This window comes from Ailuropoda melanoleuca, chromosome 15 (genome assembly GCF_002007445.2).
Source record: "Ailuropoda melanoleuca isolate Jingjing chromosome 15, ASM200744v2, whole genome shotgun sequence".
In the NCBI taxonomy this organism is placed as follows: Eukaryota; Metazoa; Chordata; class Mammalia; order Carnivora; family Ursidae; genus Ailuropoda; species Ailuropoda melanoleuca.
This window is the reverse complement of record NC_048232.1, coordinates 84,094,134-84,111,643: the sequence shown is the minus strand read 5'-3', so window position 1 is coordinate 84,111,643 and position 17,510 is coordinate 84,094,134. Positions and strand designations below refer to the sequence as shown.

General features: G+C 57.2%; 1 protein-coding gene across 4 annotated transcripts; it reads right to left on the bottom strand.

Moving 5' to 3' along the window:
- Positions 1 to 168: 168 nt before the first annotated feature.
- On the bottom strand, positions 169 to 12,500 carry CSDC2 (cold shock domain containing C2). Of its 4 annotated transcripts, XM_034643900.1 has the most exons (6): positions 12,168 to 12,500; positions 8,310 to 8,449; positions 5,485 to 5,617; positions 4,216 to 4,514; positions 2,755 to 2,877; positions 169 to 2,174 (listed from the first exon to the last, which is right to left on the bottom strand). In XM_034643900.1, the coding sequence occupies exons 3-6, from the start codon at positions 5,485 to 5,487 to the stop codon at positions 2,012 to 2,014; spliced, it is 588 nt and encodes a 195-aa protein (XP_034499791.1). In that variant the 5' UTR covers positions 5,488 to 5,617; positions 8,310 to 8,449; positions 12,168 to 12,500; the 3' UTR covers positions 169 to 2,011. The 4 variants fall into 4 exon arrangements, with proteins under 4 accessions (XP_034499791.1, XP_034499794.1, XP_034499792.1 ...); XM_034643903.1 differs by lacking the exon at positions 5,485 to 5,617; XM_034643901.1 differs by lacking the exon at positions 8,310 to 8,449.
- Positions 12,501 to 17,510: the final 5,010 nt, after the last annotated feature.

Genomic DNA, 17,510 nt, shown 5'->3' with positions numbered 1-17,510 from the left:
GGCAGAGCTGGCAGGGACTCCCCTCATCCCTGCCAGGTCACACAGGAAGTCTTTGATCCACTTGAGAAGAGCGGACCACTGAACCCCTAAACAAGGGTTAAGTTTGGGGTACCCTCCCCAAGCTCCTCCCCCGGGACCCAGACAGACAGAGGCAGCTCTGGGCCAGGCTGAGTCACAGTTGAGGGTTTATTGCCAGTGTTAAGAAGGATGGGGGGGCCGGGGAGGGGGGAGTCCAGGCGGCTGGGGGTCTTGGGAGGATTTCTGACTCAACACTGTGGGGATATGGGTTTGGAGGGGCATTGCCGCCCCTCTGCCTCCCAGGCAGCCCTGGGGCTGATATTGCCACATCCTGTCTCCTGGCTAATGCCTAAAAATGGGGGGTCTACTCACAGGAGGGAGTCTTGGGGGGCTCCCAGGAGTTAACCTGCACCTATAAACCTTCCACCAAGGAAGCCAGGGAGTCCTTGTTCCTCTGGGGCAAGTCCTCAGGTCTTGTCGGAACACCTCCAGCTCAGAGTGGGCTGTCAAGCTGCGCCGTTCTCAGTTTCTCAGCAGCTCTGACCGCCCCCAGCCTGGTAGGGACTGGGGGTGGGGGGCACGTACCCCAGCTTATCTCTACCCCTTGGGCCTTGGGGCACCTGCAGCACCGGGGATCCTTCTAAACAGATACCCGTCATCCTGGGCATTTGAGCCCCTGTTTTACTCACAGACCCGGTCTCACAAGGGTCACTGTCCCTGGCAGGCCTTCCCTCGACCCCCATTTCTCAAATGATGTGTTCTCTGGGGAGGAGTGTGGTGGTGATGAAGGGATGGAGGTGAAGCCTCTCCTTTCTGGCCTCCCAGGCCTGACCAACCCCCCACCCAAGAGTGAATACACACACACACACACACACACACACACACACACACACACCTTAAGGGACTCAACACATGAGATCGGGACCACACACCTCAGCCTCTGGCCTAGTGGGGGCCAGCAGTAGTGCTGTAGCTGTGGGGAGAGGGTCCAGCAAGGGCCTGCAGGGCTGGTGGTTGCAGGCTGAGGGCCATTGTGTGGGTGCCCATGCCTGGCTCTGCCTGAGGGGACGTGCGTCTGCATCGCCAGGTCCTCAGCAGCCATATCTGGCCATGGGCAGAGCGTCAGCGGAGTTCGTGGGTCAGGGCGAAAGGGATGGTTCCATCCAAGGTGGGGGAGATGTGCCCCCGCCCCTCCACAGATCCGTGTCTTAGAGAGTGGTGGCAGCGCAGCTCAACGCAGCCCAGGGGAGGGGACACAGCCTTGAGTTGCAGAGCCATTGCCAGGCCAAGGAGGAGGAGGGACCGTGGCCAGGAAAACCGAGACCCCAAAACCACCTTCTGCCCTCAGCTCCTTCTTGCCTGCCTCTCTGGGATGCTGAGAGAAGAGAGCAGATGGAAGGAAGGGAGGCTGGGCCCGTGGCAGTGAGGAGGGGTCTGTCTGATTCCAAGGGTTGCCCTCTTCCCCTGCCAGAGGCTGGGAGGCTCCCCAGAGCTCTCGCTGGCCTGGCTTCTGAGGGAAGGGGTACAGGCCACCGTGGGAGACCCCAGCCCAGGGTGGGAGGTGTAAGTAGCAGAAGCAGAGCGTGGTCCCTGGGCCAGGCCTGGGGCAGAGGCAAGGGGAACGCACTTGCTCGGACAGGGCCTCACAGGTGCCCCCTGCCTCCCAGGCCCAGGCCTGACACAGGCCCTCAGGGGCTCAGTGGACAGGAGGGCGAAAGGGTCCTGTGTGGATGTGGCAGGGAGGGGAAGGAGAGAGCGGACAAACAGAAGGCAGATCTGGGGCCCTCCCCTTTGGTCCAGCTCACACAACAGTCACGGGTCACGGGTGGGTGGAGGCACGTGCTCACAGCCACAAGCACAGACAGACAGACGTGTACGCCGAGGCCACCCAGGGGACCGGGCCAGCCAGTGCAGCGGGGCCTGGAGCCCGTGGCTGCCCATCTACCCTGCGTAGCTCCCCACCCACCCGGCGGCTGACACATGAACCCCCAGCCTAGGAGCCCACGACCTGGCCGGACCACGTCTCGTGGGGAGTATGTGGGGCCAACTGGGTGAGCACCACCTCCACGGCCTGGAATTTCTGGTTCTTGGGTGGGATGGGGCACATCTTGTAGGTCACCTCGTCGCCTTCCACGGGCACGTACTCCCCTTCAATGCTGGTGGGTGGGAGAGGGGCGTCAGCAGGGCAGCAGGCCCCACTCCCAGACACCCACTGCGGGCTGGCCTGAGGGCTGCCTCCCCTCCCTTCTCAGAGCTCCAGCTCTCTAATCTGTAAAACGGGAACCCAAAATGGTCCCTCCCATCTATGCTGTTTGGAGGTTGAGACACGAAAGGCAAGGGAGGCCCAGAGGCCCAGGGAAGCTTGGTGCCCTCCCCAGGTCTTACGTGGCATCAGGGCTGGGGGCCAGGCCTAGACCATCTCTCCCATGTCCGTCTACCCTCCAGGCTGAAAGAGCCAGGGGCTGACCCAGCCCTCTCAGTTCCCGTGATGCTGGATCCTGGGGCTCAGCCTGTGGTTCCTGGGGCTTCTGTGGCCTGGGTGTCCCCTCCCCACCTGGCTCCAGCCCTCCTCCTCTTCTTCCCATGCACCCGCAGCCCCTGCGACAGGAGGAGAAAGATGCCAGGGACACAGACTTCAGCCAGCCAGGGGAGAGGCCCGAAGAGGTGTTTCTTGAGGCACAGCCGGGACCCTAAGACAGGGGCCCAGCCACGAATAGGGAGGTGGGAGGGACTCACTCAGATACATGCACAAAGATGTCCTCGGATCCATTCTCGGGGGTGATGAAGCCGTGGCCCTGTGAGCGTGAGAACTGCTTACAGACGCCCTTGAACACGGGGCCAGCCGAGGCACGGGCTGTCCTGAGGTTAGAGTAGGGGGATTAGAGCTGTGGCCTGGGGACTCCCCTCCCTGGACTCCCGCAGCCCCCCTGGGCCCTGCCTGCCTGCAGAGTCTGTCTCAGAGCCGTGGAAAACCCTCCCCAGGCCAGAAACTGCACACAGTAATGCTCTCCCATGGTTCCATTGGACATTGAGGAGACTGAGGCTCTCCCAGCAAGTGAGTCTCCGGACTCCCAGCCAGTGCCCCTCTCTGTGCACAGCACCCTTCCCTCCTGAGACGATTCAGGTTTACATGGGCTCCTGTTGCAAGATTTCTGAGTGAAGACTGCCCAGCCTAAACTTGAATACCTCTCAAAATGGGGAGCTCACTATCTCTTGAGGTCACAGTATCCTTTTCACTTATTTGTCCCTTATCCACTCATTCATCATTTATGAAGCAACTGCTCTGTGCCTGGCCTTGGGTTGGACACAGGGGACAATTAGTGCTTGCCATCCAAAACCTCTCCTTTAGGGCTGGCTCAATTGGCGGAGCATGCCACTCTTGATCTCGGGGTTGAGAGTTCAAACCCCATGTTGGGGGGCACCTGGGGGGCGCAGTCGTTAAGCGTCTGCCTTTGGCTCAGGGCGTGATCCCAGCATTCTGGGATCAAGCCCCACATTAGGCTTCTCCGCTAGGAGCCTGCTTTTTCCTCTCCCACTCCCCCTGCTTGTGTTCCCTCTCTCGCTGGCTATCTCTCTCTGTCAAATAAATAAATAAAATCTTAAAAAAAAAAAAAAAACCCATGTTGGGCGTACGGCTTACTTAAAACAAAAACCTCTCCTTTGACCGAGACAAGTCAGTCTCCCTTGTGATTTCTCTAAACAGCCTCCCCCATGTGACCCCAGCCAGTGACCTACCCCAGAGGCCCAAGGCTGGTCTCTGTCTAGCCTGCCCACCCCTCACCAGAGGTCAGTCTTTTGCTTCCATTTTGGTCCAGGCTGACCCATGTACCTGGAACACCCAACTTCCTTCCTCACCTAATGCATCTACCAAACCCACTAAGACCTCATCCTCCCAGATGCCTGACGCTGTGTCTCTCGCCCAACCCTGCTGGGTAGAGGTGAATGGTAGACAAATTCCTCCTGGACTGTAGGCAGTCTATGGGTGGAGCCTGTCTTATTCATCACTGGATCCCCTGGTCAGGTGCTCAATAAACCTTAGTGGAGTGAAGAATGAATGAATGAACACAGTAGTTACTGGAAGGTCCATACACAGCTCCCCTGTCCTTGAGTGAGGATACCAGGGGTTGGACAAGGACAGGGCTGGAGCCCTGCCCTGGGGAAAGATCACTGGAGCCTGGGCGAGGGGCGGGTACTCACGCTGAATACGTCCTGGTCCGTTTGGTGGGCAGAGGACTGGGCAGGTCCCTGGATGAGATGCCGCCCCGCTCCCAGACCCTGCTGCCCTCTCGGTGGAAGGGGAAGGTGGGCCAGACAGGAGACTTGGGGGAGTGGAGTGGGGGCACTACTGGGGGTGACGTGGGCTCTGAAGTCATGGCGGGTCCAGCAAGGGAGCCTGGTGGGCTCCCGGGCTCAGGGGCCGGCGAAGAGGTTGGGCGTCCTTGCGGGCAGGGCCCGGCCTGGCCCTGCTCGGCAGCCGCACCAGCCGCAGGCTCCGTCTGGAATGGGGAGAAAAGAGGTAGGGGTGAGTGTGGGCCAGGATGAGCGGCTTCTGGACACCAGGCACAAGTCTGGAGGGCTGGGCTCACCAATCCTCACAGAGTGACCTCAGGCCGTTCACGGCCCCACCCTGACTTGTGGACCACCCCGGAAAGACAAAACAGTCTTATAACCTTGCTCTGGGCTGAACTGTTTCCCTAAAACTCTTATCTGGAAGTCCTAACCCCCAACGTGGTGGTATTTGGAGATGGGCCTTTGGGAGTCCATTAGGTGTAGGTGAGGTGGGGGGTGATGATGGGATTAGTGCCCTTGGAACGAGAGACCCAGAGAGCTGGCTTCCTCTCTGCCATGTGAGGACACAGCAAGATGGGAGCTGTCCACAAAATAGGAAGAGGGCTCTCACTAGAACCAGACCATGCCAGTGCCCCGATCTTGGGCTGCCAGCCTCCAGAACTGTGAGAAGTAAATGTCTGTTTTTTAAGTCCCCCATCCGTGGTATTGGGTCACAAGGGACCGTCCAAGCTAAAAACAGCTCAATTCTCTAACTTCAGGGGCCTGCGAGTGGGATGGGGAGAGAGGCCGGTGATGGTCTGGACACAGTTTGGCACAAGTGTCAGCAGCTTCACATCCACACGCCTGGGGTCGAATCTCAGCTTTGTCACTGTAACTTGGTGACTCCAACAGTTCCAATATGGCGGGTGGGAGTCTGGCCTCTGGACCCAGGCGACCTGGGTTTGAATCCTGCCTCCTATACCTAACTGGCTGCGCAGCCTTGGTCAACACTCTCAGCCTTTGACTCAGTGTCCTGCTCTGTAAAATGGGGATAGTGCCAGTTCTCACTTCCCAGAGGGGTTGCTTTAGGATTCAGTGACTCTCTCCATGCCAAGGCGTGGTAAGCCCTTGGGAACGCTGGAGAGTTTGCCTTAGCCCTACTTTCCTCTGCTCTGAAATGAGGTCGAGGATACTCACCATGAAGGTTGCTGGGGAGTCACTGATGGAGTGTGTGTGACAGCATCCCGCATCTCAGAGACACCCAGTGAATTGTCATCATCAATGCTCATCGATAGAAATTCCCTCATCACCCGCTCAGTGCCTGGATGACCTTGAAAAAATTCATCCTATATTTTCCTCTACTGAGGAAGAGAACATAGTTCTCGGGAAGTCTCGGGCCCTAAGAGACGCTGCTGTGGACCCTGAGGAGGACAGCTCAGTGTACTGAGCCAGGCTGTGGATGGAACCTGGGGCCACAGTGGGGCCAGGCAGGACACCTGGACCAGGAACACTCCAGCTCCACCGTGTATCAGCTGCCGACCTTGGGGAGTGCTTCTACTGGCCTCAGTCTCCTCATCTGTCTAACGGAGCTGCTAAACCCCGCCTCACTCCCTCACAGGCTATGGTGAGGCCTGGCTAAGCTGGGGCTGTAAAGAAGCTCTCATAATCCACAGTCATGTAGGAGTGAGGACGATGGGGTTCTCCACCTCCTCGCCCCCGTTCTTCACCACTTCACCCCTTCATCCAAATGGCCTAGTGCCAGAGGTAAATCCCTGAGCCTCGACCCTATTTCTGGCCTCCATCTTGTGCCCCACCCCCAGCCTAGAATTTCCAGGACAGAGTTGCCCCAAAACATGGTGTGGCAAGGACTGGGAGAGCCAGGGAGTCACATCACCCCACAGTGGGACAGGTCTCCTGGCCGCCACTCAAGGTCACACAGCAAGTGGGATTTCTCTGGGTCAGGATGACGAGCTGGCCCTGCCATCCTTGGGGGTGGGGTGGGGAATGCAGCCTTCCTCCTCCCCAGCCGTCTGCCCCCCAACATCCCCCTCCAGTCAGGAGACCTGCCCGGGAGTGAGAATGGCCTCTCACAGCCCTTCACAGCTCCTCACATTTCCCTTGAGCTGATGTGGACTTTTTCTTTCCTAGCCTGATCCAGGAGGCAGGGCCAGCATTGGCATTTTTATTCCCATTTTTAGAGAGAAGAAAACGCAATCGCACAAGAACTTGGACCTGAATGTTCACAGCAGCATTATTCACAATACGCCCAAAGTGGAGACAACCCAGAAGTTCATCAACAGAGGAGTGGGTAAACAAACCGCGGTCTAGCCGCAGAGGGGAACAGGACTCAGCTGTAAAGAGGAATGGAGTCCCGACCCCTGCTACAATACAGACCAGCCTGGGGACCACTACGCTGAGCGCAAGAAGCCAGCCAGTCACAAAGAGCACATTGCGTGATGCTATTCATGTGAAATGCCCAGAATGGACAAGTCCACAGAGACAGAAAGGCCATCGGTGGTTGCCAGGAGTTGGGGGGAAGGGATAGTGGGGAGTAAATTCTACTGGGTTCAGAGTTTCTTTCCGGGGTGATGAAAATGTCCCGAAGTTGACCATGGCCTTATTGCCCAATTCTGTGAGTATACTAAAAACCACTGACTCGTCCACCTTAAATAGTTGAATCATATGGTATGAGAATTAGATCACCATAAAGCTGTTATCAAAAAGGAAGAAAGGAGGCAAAGCTACCCAAGATGTCAGGGCCAGGAAAGCAAGGGAGGTCGGGCCCCACTGTGTGCGTCCCCTCTCCACCTGGGCAGGGGTGGCAGGTGGACAGAGGCTCTGCTTCCTTCTGTCCAGGAAGCAGGGCGGTCCCGGCCTGCCCGCTGCACAGTTTTCCCAGAGCTGGTATTGTGCTTGGCGGTGACAGCCGGTGCTGGGAGGTCGCGGGGAGGAGGGGCCGAGGCAGCCCACAGCGGTTACCAGGGAGACGCAGCTGAGCCGGGGCCTGCTTTGGCCTCCGGCCTCCTCCGACCCAAGGCCTCTTGTGGGGGAAGAGGGAGAGATGCATTGATTGATTACCCAGGGTTAGGGTTGCGGGCAGCCCCTCTTCTTTTCCCTCTCAAAATTGGGTTCCCCCATAACGGACCAGGCAGCATTTGGGAGGAGGATAGAATAAGGGCAGGGATAGGCCTTCATGCCCTCCAGCCCCACCGGACTGGCTGCTTCCAGCCCCTTCAACACCCCCCCCCAGCTCCCTCAAGAAGCCCACAGTTGGCCTTAGGGCAGGAGTTAGGGCTGCGGGCATGCTCTGGGATCTCTCCCCCATCTCCCTCCTCTTCTGGGAAATGGGGAGTTTAAGAACTCGCCCTCCAGAGCTCCTGTTGGGATGAAATGGGACAGAATGCTGGAAGAACAGCAGATGCTGGGTGAGAGGTTGCCCCTCCCAGACAGGGCTGCTAAATTGGGCTTAGGGGGAAGAGGGAGTGGGCGGAAGAAGAGCCCCAGCTGAGCCAGCCAAGCCCACCCCCATTCTCCTCTTTCCTGTTTCCCCAAGGACTTGCCCACCCACTAGGTCCCTACTCTGCCCCCTCAGAGCTTCTCCCTTTTTGATTCCCCAGGCAGCCCTGTCATTTTGCAAATGAGGACACTGAGGATCAGAGAGACTTAAGTCATTCACTCAAGGCCACACGGCAATTAATGTCTGAGCCAGGACTGAACCAAGGTAATCTGACTCTGGAGCCCTGAGTTCAGGCCCTGCATTGCCCCTGACTTGCTGTGCAACCTTGGACAGTCTCCCCTTCTCTGAGCCCTGCCAGAGCCGTGGGAGAAGAGAACACGGGGACGCAGAGCAAGCCTCCAGTTCAGAGCCTTTCCCCAGATTGTTGCAAAAGTCTTCCCCAGTGCAAGTCTTTACGGAGGCTACTCCCCATTTTGAAATCTCCCAGTTGCCCTGAAAAGTTGGAATTCCCCTCGATAAGGAATAAGATAAGGAAACTGAGGTTTAGGGAGGTGAAGTGACTCACCCAAGGTCACATAGCAGGTGAGTGTCAAGAGCCCAGGTCCCTCTGACGGCAAACGGTGCTCTTCTCATGAGGATAAGTTCTGTTCCTGGCTCAGCTCAAACACGGCTGGAGTTTTTACCAAAAGAACTTTCCCTGAGAAACTAAAGGGGAAAATAAACTCCTTCAAAAGCAGAGGAACAGAGGAGTTTGTAGGTAAAGCCCAGCCCCCAACGGACTCAGTCCCACTGTCTGGGAGCACCTGTTGCCCAGAGCGATGGCCTTCAGAACTGACTGCTGGAGGTTTGGGACCATTTCTGGCCTGGGCTAGAACCCTGGCTCGACAGTCACCCTCCCTTTCTGAGCCTCAGTTTCTTTATCTGTCAGATAGGGCTAATAGTAGCACCTGTCCTGTGTGGGGGAGGGACTGAAGAGCCTCATAGGGGGATGGGCTGAGGAGCCACCATATGAACGGTCCACCTGTGAGGGCGCATCTCCCTGTCCCCCGTCCTGGCTCTGACCCTCCTGGCCAAGCTTGTCTTCATTTCCCTGCATGAAGGCCAAACCCTGGCAATTCTACAGACAGAAGGGCCAGGGGAGGTAAAACCAGAACATCAGGGCTGCTCAGAGGTAACCTGAGGTGAGGCCATGATACAGTGTGACTCAGCCCTGTCGGCAGGTGACCATCGTCCTGGTGCTGGGGACTAGGTTCTCGGGTACCCTAAAAAGAGCGGGGCAGGAAATGGCTGTCAGAGTCCTCTCTTGACCATGCAAATCCCTCTTGTTCGGGGCAGATTAGGGAAAGCAAACTGGCCCAACCCCCCAGTGCTGTGTGATCTGGGGCAAGCCCTTGACCCTCTCTGGGCCTCATTTTTCTCCTCAACTGCTCAAATCATCACTGGTCTAGATGCCTCCTGAAGGTCAGTCCAACTGTCCTTTGAGGTTGTCAAAAACACACACGTAACTGACAGGAAACCAAATGCCAAATATTGAGACACAGGCACGAGAGGGAGGACACAGCCCCGCCGTGCAGTGGGAGACCCAGACTGACCAGAGCACAGCGTGGGAAGTCCGAACGTGACAAGAGGCATGGCTACCAGGTATTGCTTGTTAGCCACGTGCCAGTGGTCTCCCGTTTCCTCAGGCGGTCCCCACAACACCCCTACATGACAATGACCATTATTATCCCCATTCTTCAGGAGAGTAAACTGAGGCCCAGAGAGAGGAAAGAGGCTTCCTGGGGTCACACAGCTGGTCAGGGGCGGTGCTTTCTGCACCTGGGATGGTGGTAGTGGGGGGGGGCGGAGTTACAGAAAGGCCTCTGGGAGGCGGGATGAAAGCTCCCTGGCATCTCCTGCCCTCCCCTGGAGAAGGAAGAACTGGGGAGTCAGGGCTTGGGGTTCTATTTCTGGCTTTGTACTGACTCAGACTGTGACCTTGGGTGAATCACTTGCCAACTCTGGTGAGCCTACAAACAACTCCCCGAATAAAGGTGTCCCAGCCCGGAGCCCCTGTGTGGAAGAGCAGCCAGGGGGAGGAGAGGATACAGTGGCTTAAAAAGGGGAAGGACGCAGAGCCCGGAATGACAGTGGGAGGGCTTTCTGAACTTTGGGGTCTTATCTATGGTGGGTGGGCCCCCCCGCCCCAGCATGAGGAAACAGCCTCAGGACCACCAGCCAGAAGCTGGCACTTCCCCAGCCTCCCCCCTCCCCCAGCCACCCAGACAGTCCTTAAAATACATCAGTGCCAACGCTGCCCCAGCAGCTGGAGGTGACCTAATTAAACCTGGTTCTTCCCCCTCCTGCAGAGTGTGTGCGCGTATGTGTGCGTGTGTGTGCGTATGTGTGCGTGTGTGTGCACATGTGTGTATGGGGGTGAGGGGTTTCTCCAGCCAATATTTGAGCTTCGTGGAGACCTCTCCTTGTCACATGTCCCTACTGCCGTGGGGGGGATGCCGTGAGGAAGACCTTTGGGCTTCCTTGGCATCAGTGAGGGTGAAGATGCCAGGATGGGCACCTCAAGAGCCGTGCTCACATTCCATCTCTGCCAGGCTGTGTGACCCTGAGCAAGTCACTTTCCCACTCTGAGTCCCCCTAGAGAGAGGAAAGGATTGGTCAAAGTCACACTTAGAGTAGCTGAACTCAAATCAGTGCGATCCTGAAGCCCAGCTTTCCAGTGTGCCAGCCGCCACCCCGTGACCATCATTCCCCCGGCTTTGGAGCAGGGGAGAAGCCCCCCACTACTTCCTGCTCCCTACCTTGCCGCTGTGCTTGGACACAGGTCCCAACAGCCCCAAGCCCCCTTCCCGCCAGGCTCTGGGACTTGGCTGCGCAGGTTGTGACCAGTAGACGTGACCAGCTCAGCCAAGCCCAGAGCGCCCTCTGCTGGTGCCAATCTGGGGGACCTGCCTCCCCACAGGCTTGGGTGTCCCCTCCCCACAGGCTAGCTGTGTAGGACCCCCTATTCCTCTCTCCAGAGCCCCTCCATGGCCAGTGGGCATCCGTGAACATTGCCAGGCCTGGGAGGGGACTCTGTGGCCCAAATGGTCCCTCAGCCTTTCCCAGGCCCCTGTGCAACCAGTTCCTGCTTAGACCTTTTTTTTTGGAGCGGAGGGCAGACATCTCCAGAGGGGTGAGACAGATATGGGAAATAGATGTTGGAAAGGACTTCAAGGAAATGGTGGGGGTAGGCGGAGGGAGTCTGGGTGAAAGAAACATCCAGAATTTGGAGGGCCCAGAGGCCTCTGGGATGGAGTCCTTTTTGGGGAACTGGCTCCCCATCCTCCAGGGGCTGGAGACTGCCCCTCCCCATAGAGAGGCCTCTTCTGGAGCACATCCAGGTGGGCACGGTGCCAGGCTCTCAGAGAGGTTGCCCCCCCCCGCACTTCCTCCTCCCCTCCCCCAGCCCCAGCGGATGCAGCAGTTCACACTCTGTATTTATTATTGTTCTCGCTCGGTGTCCCTCCCCTCTCCCTGGGAAGAGCCTGCAGGCTGGCAGCTTGGCAGGAACCTGCTGTCTCCCTTGCGGGTGCCAGCATCACCCCTTATCTCTGCCTGGACTCCTTGTGCCCGGGCAGGACACTCAAGGACCTGAAGCTAGCCCAGGCTGCCCTGAGTCCCTGCGTCCCGCAGCTGGGGGCCAGCAGCCCCTGGCTCAGCACCCCAGCCACCCCCCCTGCCCCTGGCTGCACCCTGGCAAGGGTGGAGGTCAGAGCAAGACCAGCAAGCAGGGGAGAGGAGTGGCCTCAGGAGGGGCGAGAGCTTTGGGTGGGGGTGGCTCTGAGGCGAAGATAATTATATGGAGCCACCTCTCCAAGCCAATTAACACAATTATCCCCATCGCGTTGGGGATGAAATAGAGTCAGGACCAGGCAGCTGCTCCACGTCCAACTGTCTGCCTGGTCTAGATGGTCCCTCCCCAGCCCCGGCCCCAGATTCCGGGGGGAGACCCACAGGCGCCCTGCTGCATTCCCCTTTTGGCATCTGGTAGGAGCCTGATCATTCCCCAGTCATTTCTCTTCCCCTGGTTCCCAGACAGGAGGCTGCGGCTTGGCAGGTGTCTGCTGTTCTCTGCCTCCCGAGCCAGACATAAGTCCCAGAGACAGACAGACAGACAGACACACACACACTCATGCTCTCCCTGGGAGCCACACGGCCTCAGCTTCCCTTGGGGGCCAGGAGGAGGGAGGGAGGGGAGGAGGGAGGACAGGGTGGGCTCATCGACATACCTTCCTACACCCCCTCTGTAAACTGAAGGGGCTGGGCCAGCCCCAGGGGAGGTACCCACCTTCACAGCCCCGCTGCGTCCCACCTCCCTGCTTCGCCCCTGCCAAAGCCAGTTTCTAGAGCTAGTGTGCCCTGGCCGCCCCGTCCTGTCCCTTACCTCTCCCTGGCAGCGAGGTCCCGGCACTGGCTCCCGCCGCCGTCCGCGCTCTGCCTCTCTCCGTGCTCCGCGCCGGCCAGCAGGGGATGGGTCTGAAGGATGTGTTGTGTGTACGAATCTGTGTGTGTGTGTGTGTGTGTGTGTGTGAGCATGCGGCACCTCGAGCCCCTCACTCACTCACTCACACACGCCCTCCTCCTGACGTCAGGAAGAGCAGGAGGGAGGGGCTGGGATGGGAATTTGTACTCCCTGCTTAAAGGGACAGGGGGCCCTGTTTCCTCTGGGCCAGACACCGCCTCCAAGTCAGGCACAGACCGGGTGAGAGAGCTAGCTGCCTGCGTCTCTCGGGGCCCTAAAGCTTCTTTTTTTGGAAAGTGGCTTTTATCGCCAGGCCAGGGTATAATTTGCCCTGCCAGGTGGGAGTAGCTGCTGAGGAACGCAGGGGGAGAGCAGCTGGGGCAGCCTGCATTCCTGGCAATTAGAGAGCTCGTGGGTGGGAGGGCATGTGCGTGTGAGGGTGTGTGTGTACAGGCGCGGGTGCGGGGGGCCATGGGGTAGGGAGGTGAGTCTGGGAGAACAGAGGTCTCAGCAGAGTGGAGCCCTCTCTGAGGGGGCTCCAGACAAGGGTGGGGTGAGCCCGGCTTCCAGGGACTCTCAGACCTTCCTCTACCCTCTGGATCCTCAGAGTGTCCCCTGGCCTCCATGAGCACCGACACCGTGCTCAGGTCTATCCCTTGCTTGGCGGAGATCGTGAGTAAGGGAGCGTGGGCAACCACAGGAGCTCATCTCCTTCTCTGGCCCACAGAAGATATGCCAATTGAATTGAATTGAATTGAATTGAATTGAATTGAATTGAATTGAATTGAATTGAATTGAATTGAACTGAGAAGCCCTTTAGGGAGGGATAAGCTTGCTACACACACACTCTCTCTCTCTCCCTCCAGGCCGGACAGCACCCCCCCTTCCCAGTGCCCTGGTGTCCACATCAGAAAGGCCCTGGGTGTGTGCCTCTGCTCCAGCACCCCAGGCTGTGCGTGCTTGGGTAACTCTTATACTGACTCTTATCCTCCGAAGCCTCTCTGTAAAGGAGGGGGGAAGGCCGTTCCTGAGCCGCTGCCGGTGGCAGCATTTCCAGAGCAGTCCGGGCAGTCCATAGATAAGCCTCAGGCCCTGCTAGAGGGGCCTCCACAGAGCGGTTTCTCTTCCTTCCCAACCTTTCTCCTGGGCCTCAGCTTGGAAAGAAGGAAGGTGTTCCTGTCTATATCCTTAGTACTCCTGAGGCAGGCTGGCATTTTCAAAAGAAGTCTTATTAAAATTAAAAGGAGGAGGGAGTCAAAAGGGAAGTGATCGAGAAAAGTACGAATAGTAACAACAGCCAGTAAGGTGCACTGAGGGCTTTCCAGCTACCTGGCAGCATGCTTTGTCGCCATTCAAGGCCCACAACGACCCAGCAAGTTATTATCATCACCCCTATTCTGCTGGCAAGGAAGTAAGGCTCAGGTAGGAGGAGGGACTTGCCTGTGTTCATTACCTGGTTAGAAGGATAGTTGAACCCAGGGCGTCCAACACCACCACAAATCCCTGCCCTTCCAGAACCTTCCAGAACAGTCAGGCTCAGACAGTCTAGGTGTCTGATCCTACACGAGAGATGGGGATCCTTGTTGCCCATTGTCACCCGAGGCCTGGAGTTTGGATTCTGTTCCACCCACTAGACTGAGGACCCCGCCCAGAGGAACCTTACTTTGCTTAAACCCTTCTCTTCTTTCTTTGTCTTCCTCTCTTCCAAAGATAATCATAGTTTTCAAAGTGTCCGCATGGGCATCAGCTCACCTGCTGCTCATAACAACCTGGAGGAGGAAACGGGCTGGGAGAGATGGGAGTCTCGCTGAGTCACCCAGCTTGGAAGTGACAGAGTGACGGAACAGGGGCCCGAGCCCCGGGCTCTGGACCCCTGGTTCTCACGCTCCAGGAGAAGGGCTGGGGCCGGGGTGGATATCTGCGATCTCCCCTGCCCACCACCCACTGTCCCTTCTGGGGGGAATGGCCCCCATGCTTTCATCTGGGGAATGCCCTTTCCTCTCTCCTGAGCCACAGGACCCCTGGCCCTGGAGGCCCATCAGAACCAGGGTCAGGAATTGGGTTGGAACGTCAATGCCAAGGCCAGCTCTTCTCCCCATGCCTCCTGAGTTGGCAGAGTTTTGGCCTTGGGCTATTGGTGGCCAAGCTATGGATTACAAGGCAATGGGCCAACAGAGGGGAGTAGCCAGGGAAGACTTTTCTGGGGGGCTGAAGCTTGAGCTGAGCCCCAAGTGACAAGAAGGAGCCAGACTTGCCGAGACACTGGGGCAACAGGGAATGGTTGGTGGGGAGGTGTCTGGGTGGGTGTGAGCTTTGGCGTGCCTGAGGCATCAGAAGGAGGCTGGTATGGCTGGAGTGGGTGAGGGAAGCCAGGGTGGGGATATGAGACTGGAGGCCAGGAGGCAGGGCCTGGAAGGCCACGGGTGAGAGGCCAAGGTCTGGTCTGCCGTGGACAAGGCCAAGGCAAGGGCCACGGGCTGACCCTCACTTGTAGCCGGCCTTTCTTGGAGGCCCTACCCGCCGGCTGGCGGCCCAGCATGGGGGCTGCCAGGCAGCCAGAGAGCCGTGAATGAAGGAGGCTGGGCCGAGTGTTATGATTATTCTCCACAACGAGGAGAGGGCACAGCTGTTCATTCAGGAAACGAGCAGCCCGTGGCACCACCCACCCACCCACCAGCAGCTGAGTAACAAAGAGATTGTCTGCTCGAAACCAGGGGTTCTGCCGCCGAGGCTATTTTTGTGAAAAGCGGAGAATTCAGAAGCTCATCTCCTCGAAAGCCTTCCTCACCTCAGAGAATCTGAAGAGGTGCGTAGGAGCAGAGTAGCCCCTGAGTCCTGCTGATCCCATCTGAATCCTAATTCCCGCCCTGTTACCTACTGTCAGCCCATCCATGGGGGCCAGGCCCGGGCCTACCTGGCCTTGAATCCATGTAACGCATTAAGATACATACATCCTTAAAACGTCGGTGCCACTGGACGGATGTGGAAACTCAGGCACAGAGAGGTTAAGAAACTTGCCTGACATCACACAGCTGGTGATGGAGCTGGGATTAAAACTCAGGGTTCTGGCCTTCATTGCCGTCTAATTCTTTCTGCTATGCCACACTGCCCTTGAGATGTCTTTTCAGTTCCCTGGATTCCCATCTCTTTGGCCATGGGACTCTTCTCCGGCCTGTTCTAGTGGTTTTGCCCTGTCGATCAGAGTGGCTCTTCTGTCCTCTCTTCCTGTCCCCCAGCCATCTTCTCCAGTCCGACTACTGCCCTTCTGCCAGGGAAGATCTTCTGCAGCTTTGACCACATCATTTGTTCGTTCATTCAAAGATCTGACAAATATTTATTGACTCCTCACCATGTGCCAGATGGTCTAGGCTGGAACACAGCAGCGAACGAGACAGAGACACACCTGGAGTTCATAAAGCTCATGTCCTATCTAGGAAGAGACGTAGTACCAAGTATGCAAACGAATAAATGTATAACCATGAATTATGACGACAGCACACAAGCAGGGTGGGAAGAAGGAGACCGGCAGGGCTGAGTCCACCTGCTGAGAGCTGAGAGAGGCCACTTTGAGAACAGGCCCTTGTAAGCTGATCCCCAAGCGTGAGAAGGAGCCAGCCTTGTAAAAAGCAGGGGAAGAGTGTTTCCCAAAGAGGGAACAGCATGGGTGAACTCCCAGAGGCAGGAAAGGACGCTGCATGTTCCAAAAGTCACTGATGTGGCTGGATGAGGAAGTGAGAGGAGGGCAGGGTCACATTGTGTAGGGTTTGGGGGACCTGGCAAGAGGTCTGCTCCTCATCTGAAATGAGATAGGAAGGCATGACATGCTCCCGCCTCCAAACAGTATCCCCGATGGCCTCACAGCCTCATCTAGGGTAATGATCAGTGCAAGCAGGAGACTGAGAAAGACGGAGGAGGGGTCCCCTGGCCCTGGCCCCAGGGCTGGAGATTACCCTTTGGCCTGTGGGTGAGGGTGTCCTGGTGCTTACATCCCCCCAGGTCATTGGGATGTGCTCTCTGTCATGGGGTAAGGGGTCCCTGCACACAGCCGGCCCCCTCTGCACCCTGCCCTGAGGCTCTGGGGCTGGAGCAGGCAGGCTGACCCCCAGCGAACCCAGGGCTGGGGTGGGCTGTGAGCCAGGCCTCCCTCACACACCCATTCCTGAATGGCCCGAGCCTTCTTAACATTTAGGCTGACCTGCATCCATTCCGAGTGAGGCCGTGCCGGACTCCCCTGGCTAGAGGGCTAGTCACTCACTGTCACAGTATTCACGTGACCTTTCTCCACAGCAATGCCTGCAATGAGCTCCCCTCTCTGGAACGCAAGCCCCCAGAGCAGGGCCTCATGCACAGGGACCCCCAACAAGTACCTGCTGACTTTTTCACTTTGCTTTTTGGCTCAGAACAGAGAGCAACACACCAGGAGTCTCTGTTTTTAGGTCCCTTCTAGAATCACTATCCCCAGTGGCAGTTCAGCTGTGCTTTTGGCCATTTTTTTTTTTAATGTTTATTTTTAAGTAATCTCTACACCCAACCTGGGGCTCGAACTCACAACCCCAAGATCAAGAGTTGCATGCTCTCCTGACTGAGCCAGCCAGGCGCCCCCACGGAAGGACATTTTAAAAGGGCCCAGACAAAAATCGTTCCTGGGCCTGTTCAGACAGACCATCAAGGGCCTGGTTCTGCTTCTCAGAGCTTCTGTTCCTAAGAACCGGAGGGAGGCCTCTGCGGTGCAGAATCAAGACAATCTGGACTTACCGACACCTGGTTGGTTTCCATATTGTAATTGAAAATGTTTTCGTCTTGGCTGTGGTTGCTGGCAAGCTCAGAGCCCAATCCCTCCACCATCAGCAAGCTTCCAGACCACAGGGGTGTGCGTGTAGGGGGGTGGGTCCCACGGCTAATCTTTTCTTTCCTTCCTTCTTTCATTCAATCATCCAACAAATATTTGTCCTGGAATGATTGTGCTCCTTTCTAGGTAGTGGGGAGTGGACAGTGAACAAAACAGACGAAATGCCTGTCTTCATGGAGCTTACAGTCAAGAAGAGGGAGAGGGGTGGGGCGCCTGGGTGGCACAGCGGTTAAGCGTCTGCCTTCGGCTCAGGGCGTGATCCCGGCATTATGGGATCGAGCCACATCAGGCTCTTCCTCTATGAGCCTGCTTCTTCCTTTCCCACTCCCCCTGCTTGTGTCCCCTCTCTCGCTGGCTGTCTCTATCTCTGTCAAATAAAGAAATTAAAAAAATCTTTAAAAAAAAAAAAAAAGAAG

What these genes read in the sequence shown, in the direction of transcription:
- CSDC2 (XM_034643900.1), bottom strand. An exon ending in CGGACCAGGACGTATTCAGC is followed by an intron (nt 2,878 to 4,215) that starts GTGAGTACCCGC and finishes CTCTAACCTCAG; the next exon opens with GACAGCCCGTGCCTCGGCTG. An exon ending in ATCTTTGTGCATGTATCTGA is followed by an intron (nt 2,175 to 2,754) that starts GTGAGTCCCTCC and finishes CCCACCCACCAG; the next exon opens with CATTGAAGGGGAGTACGTGC.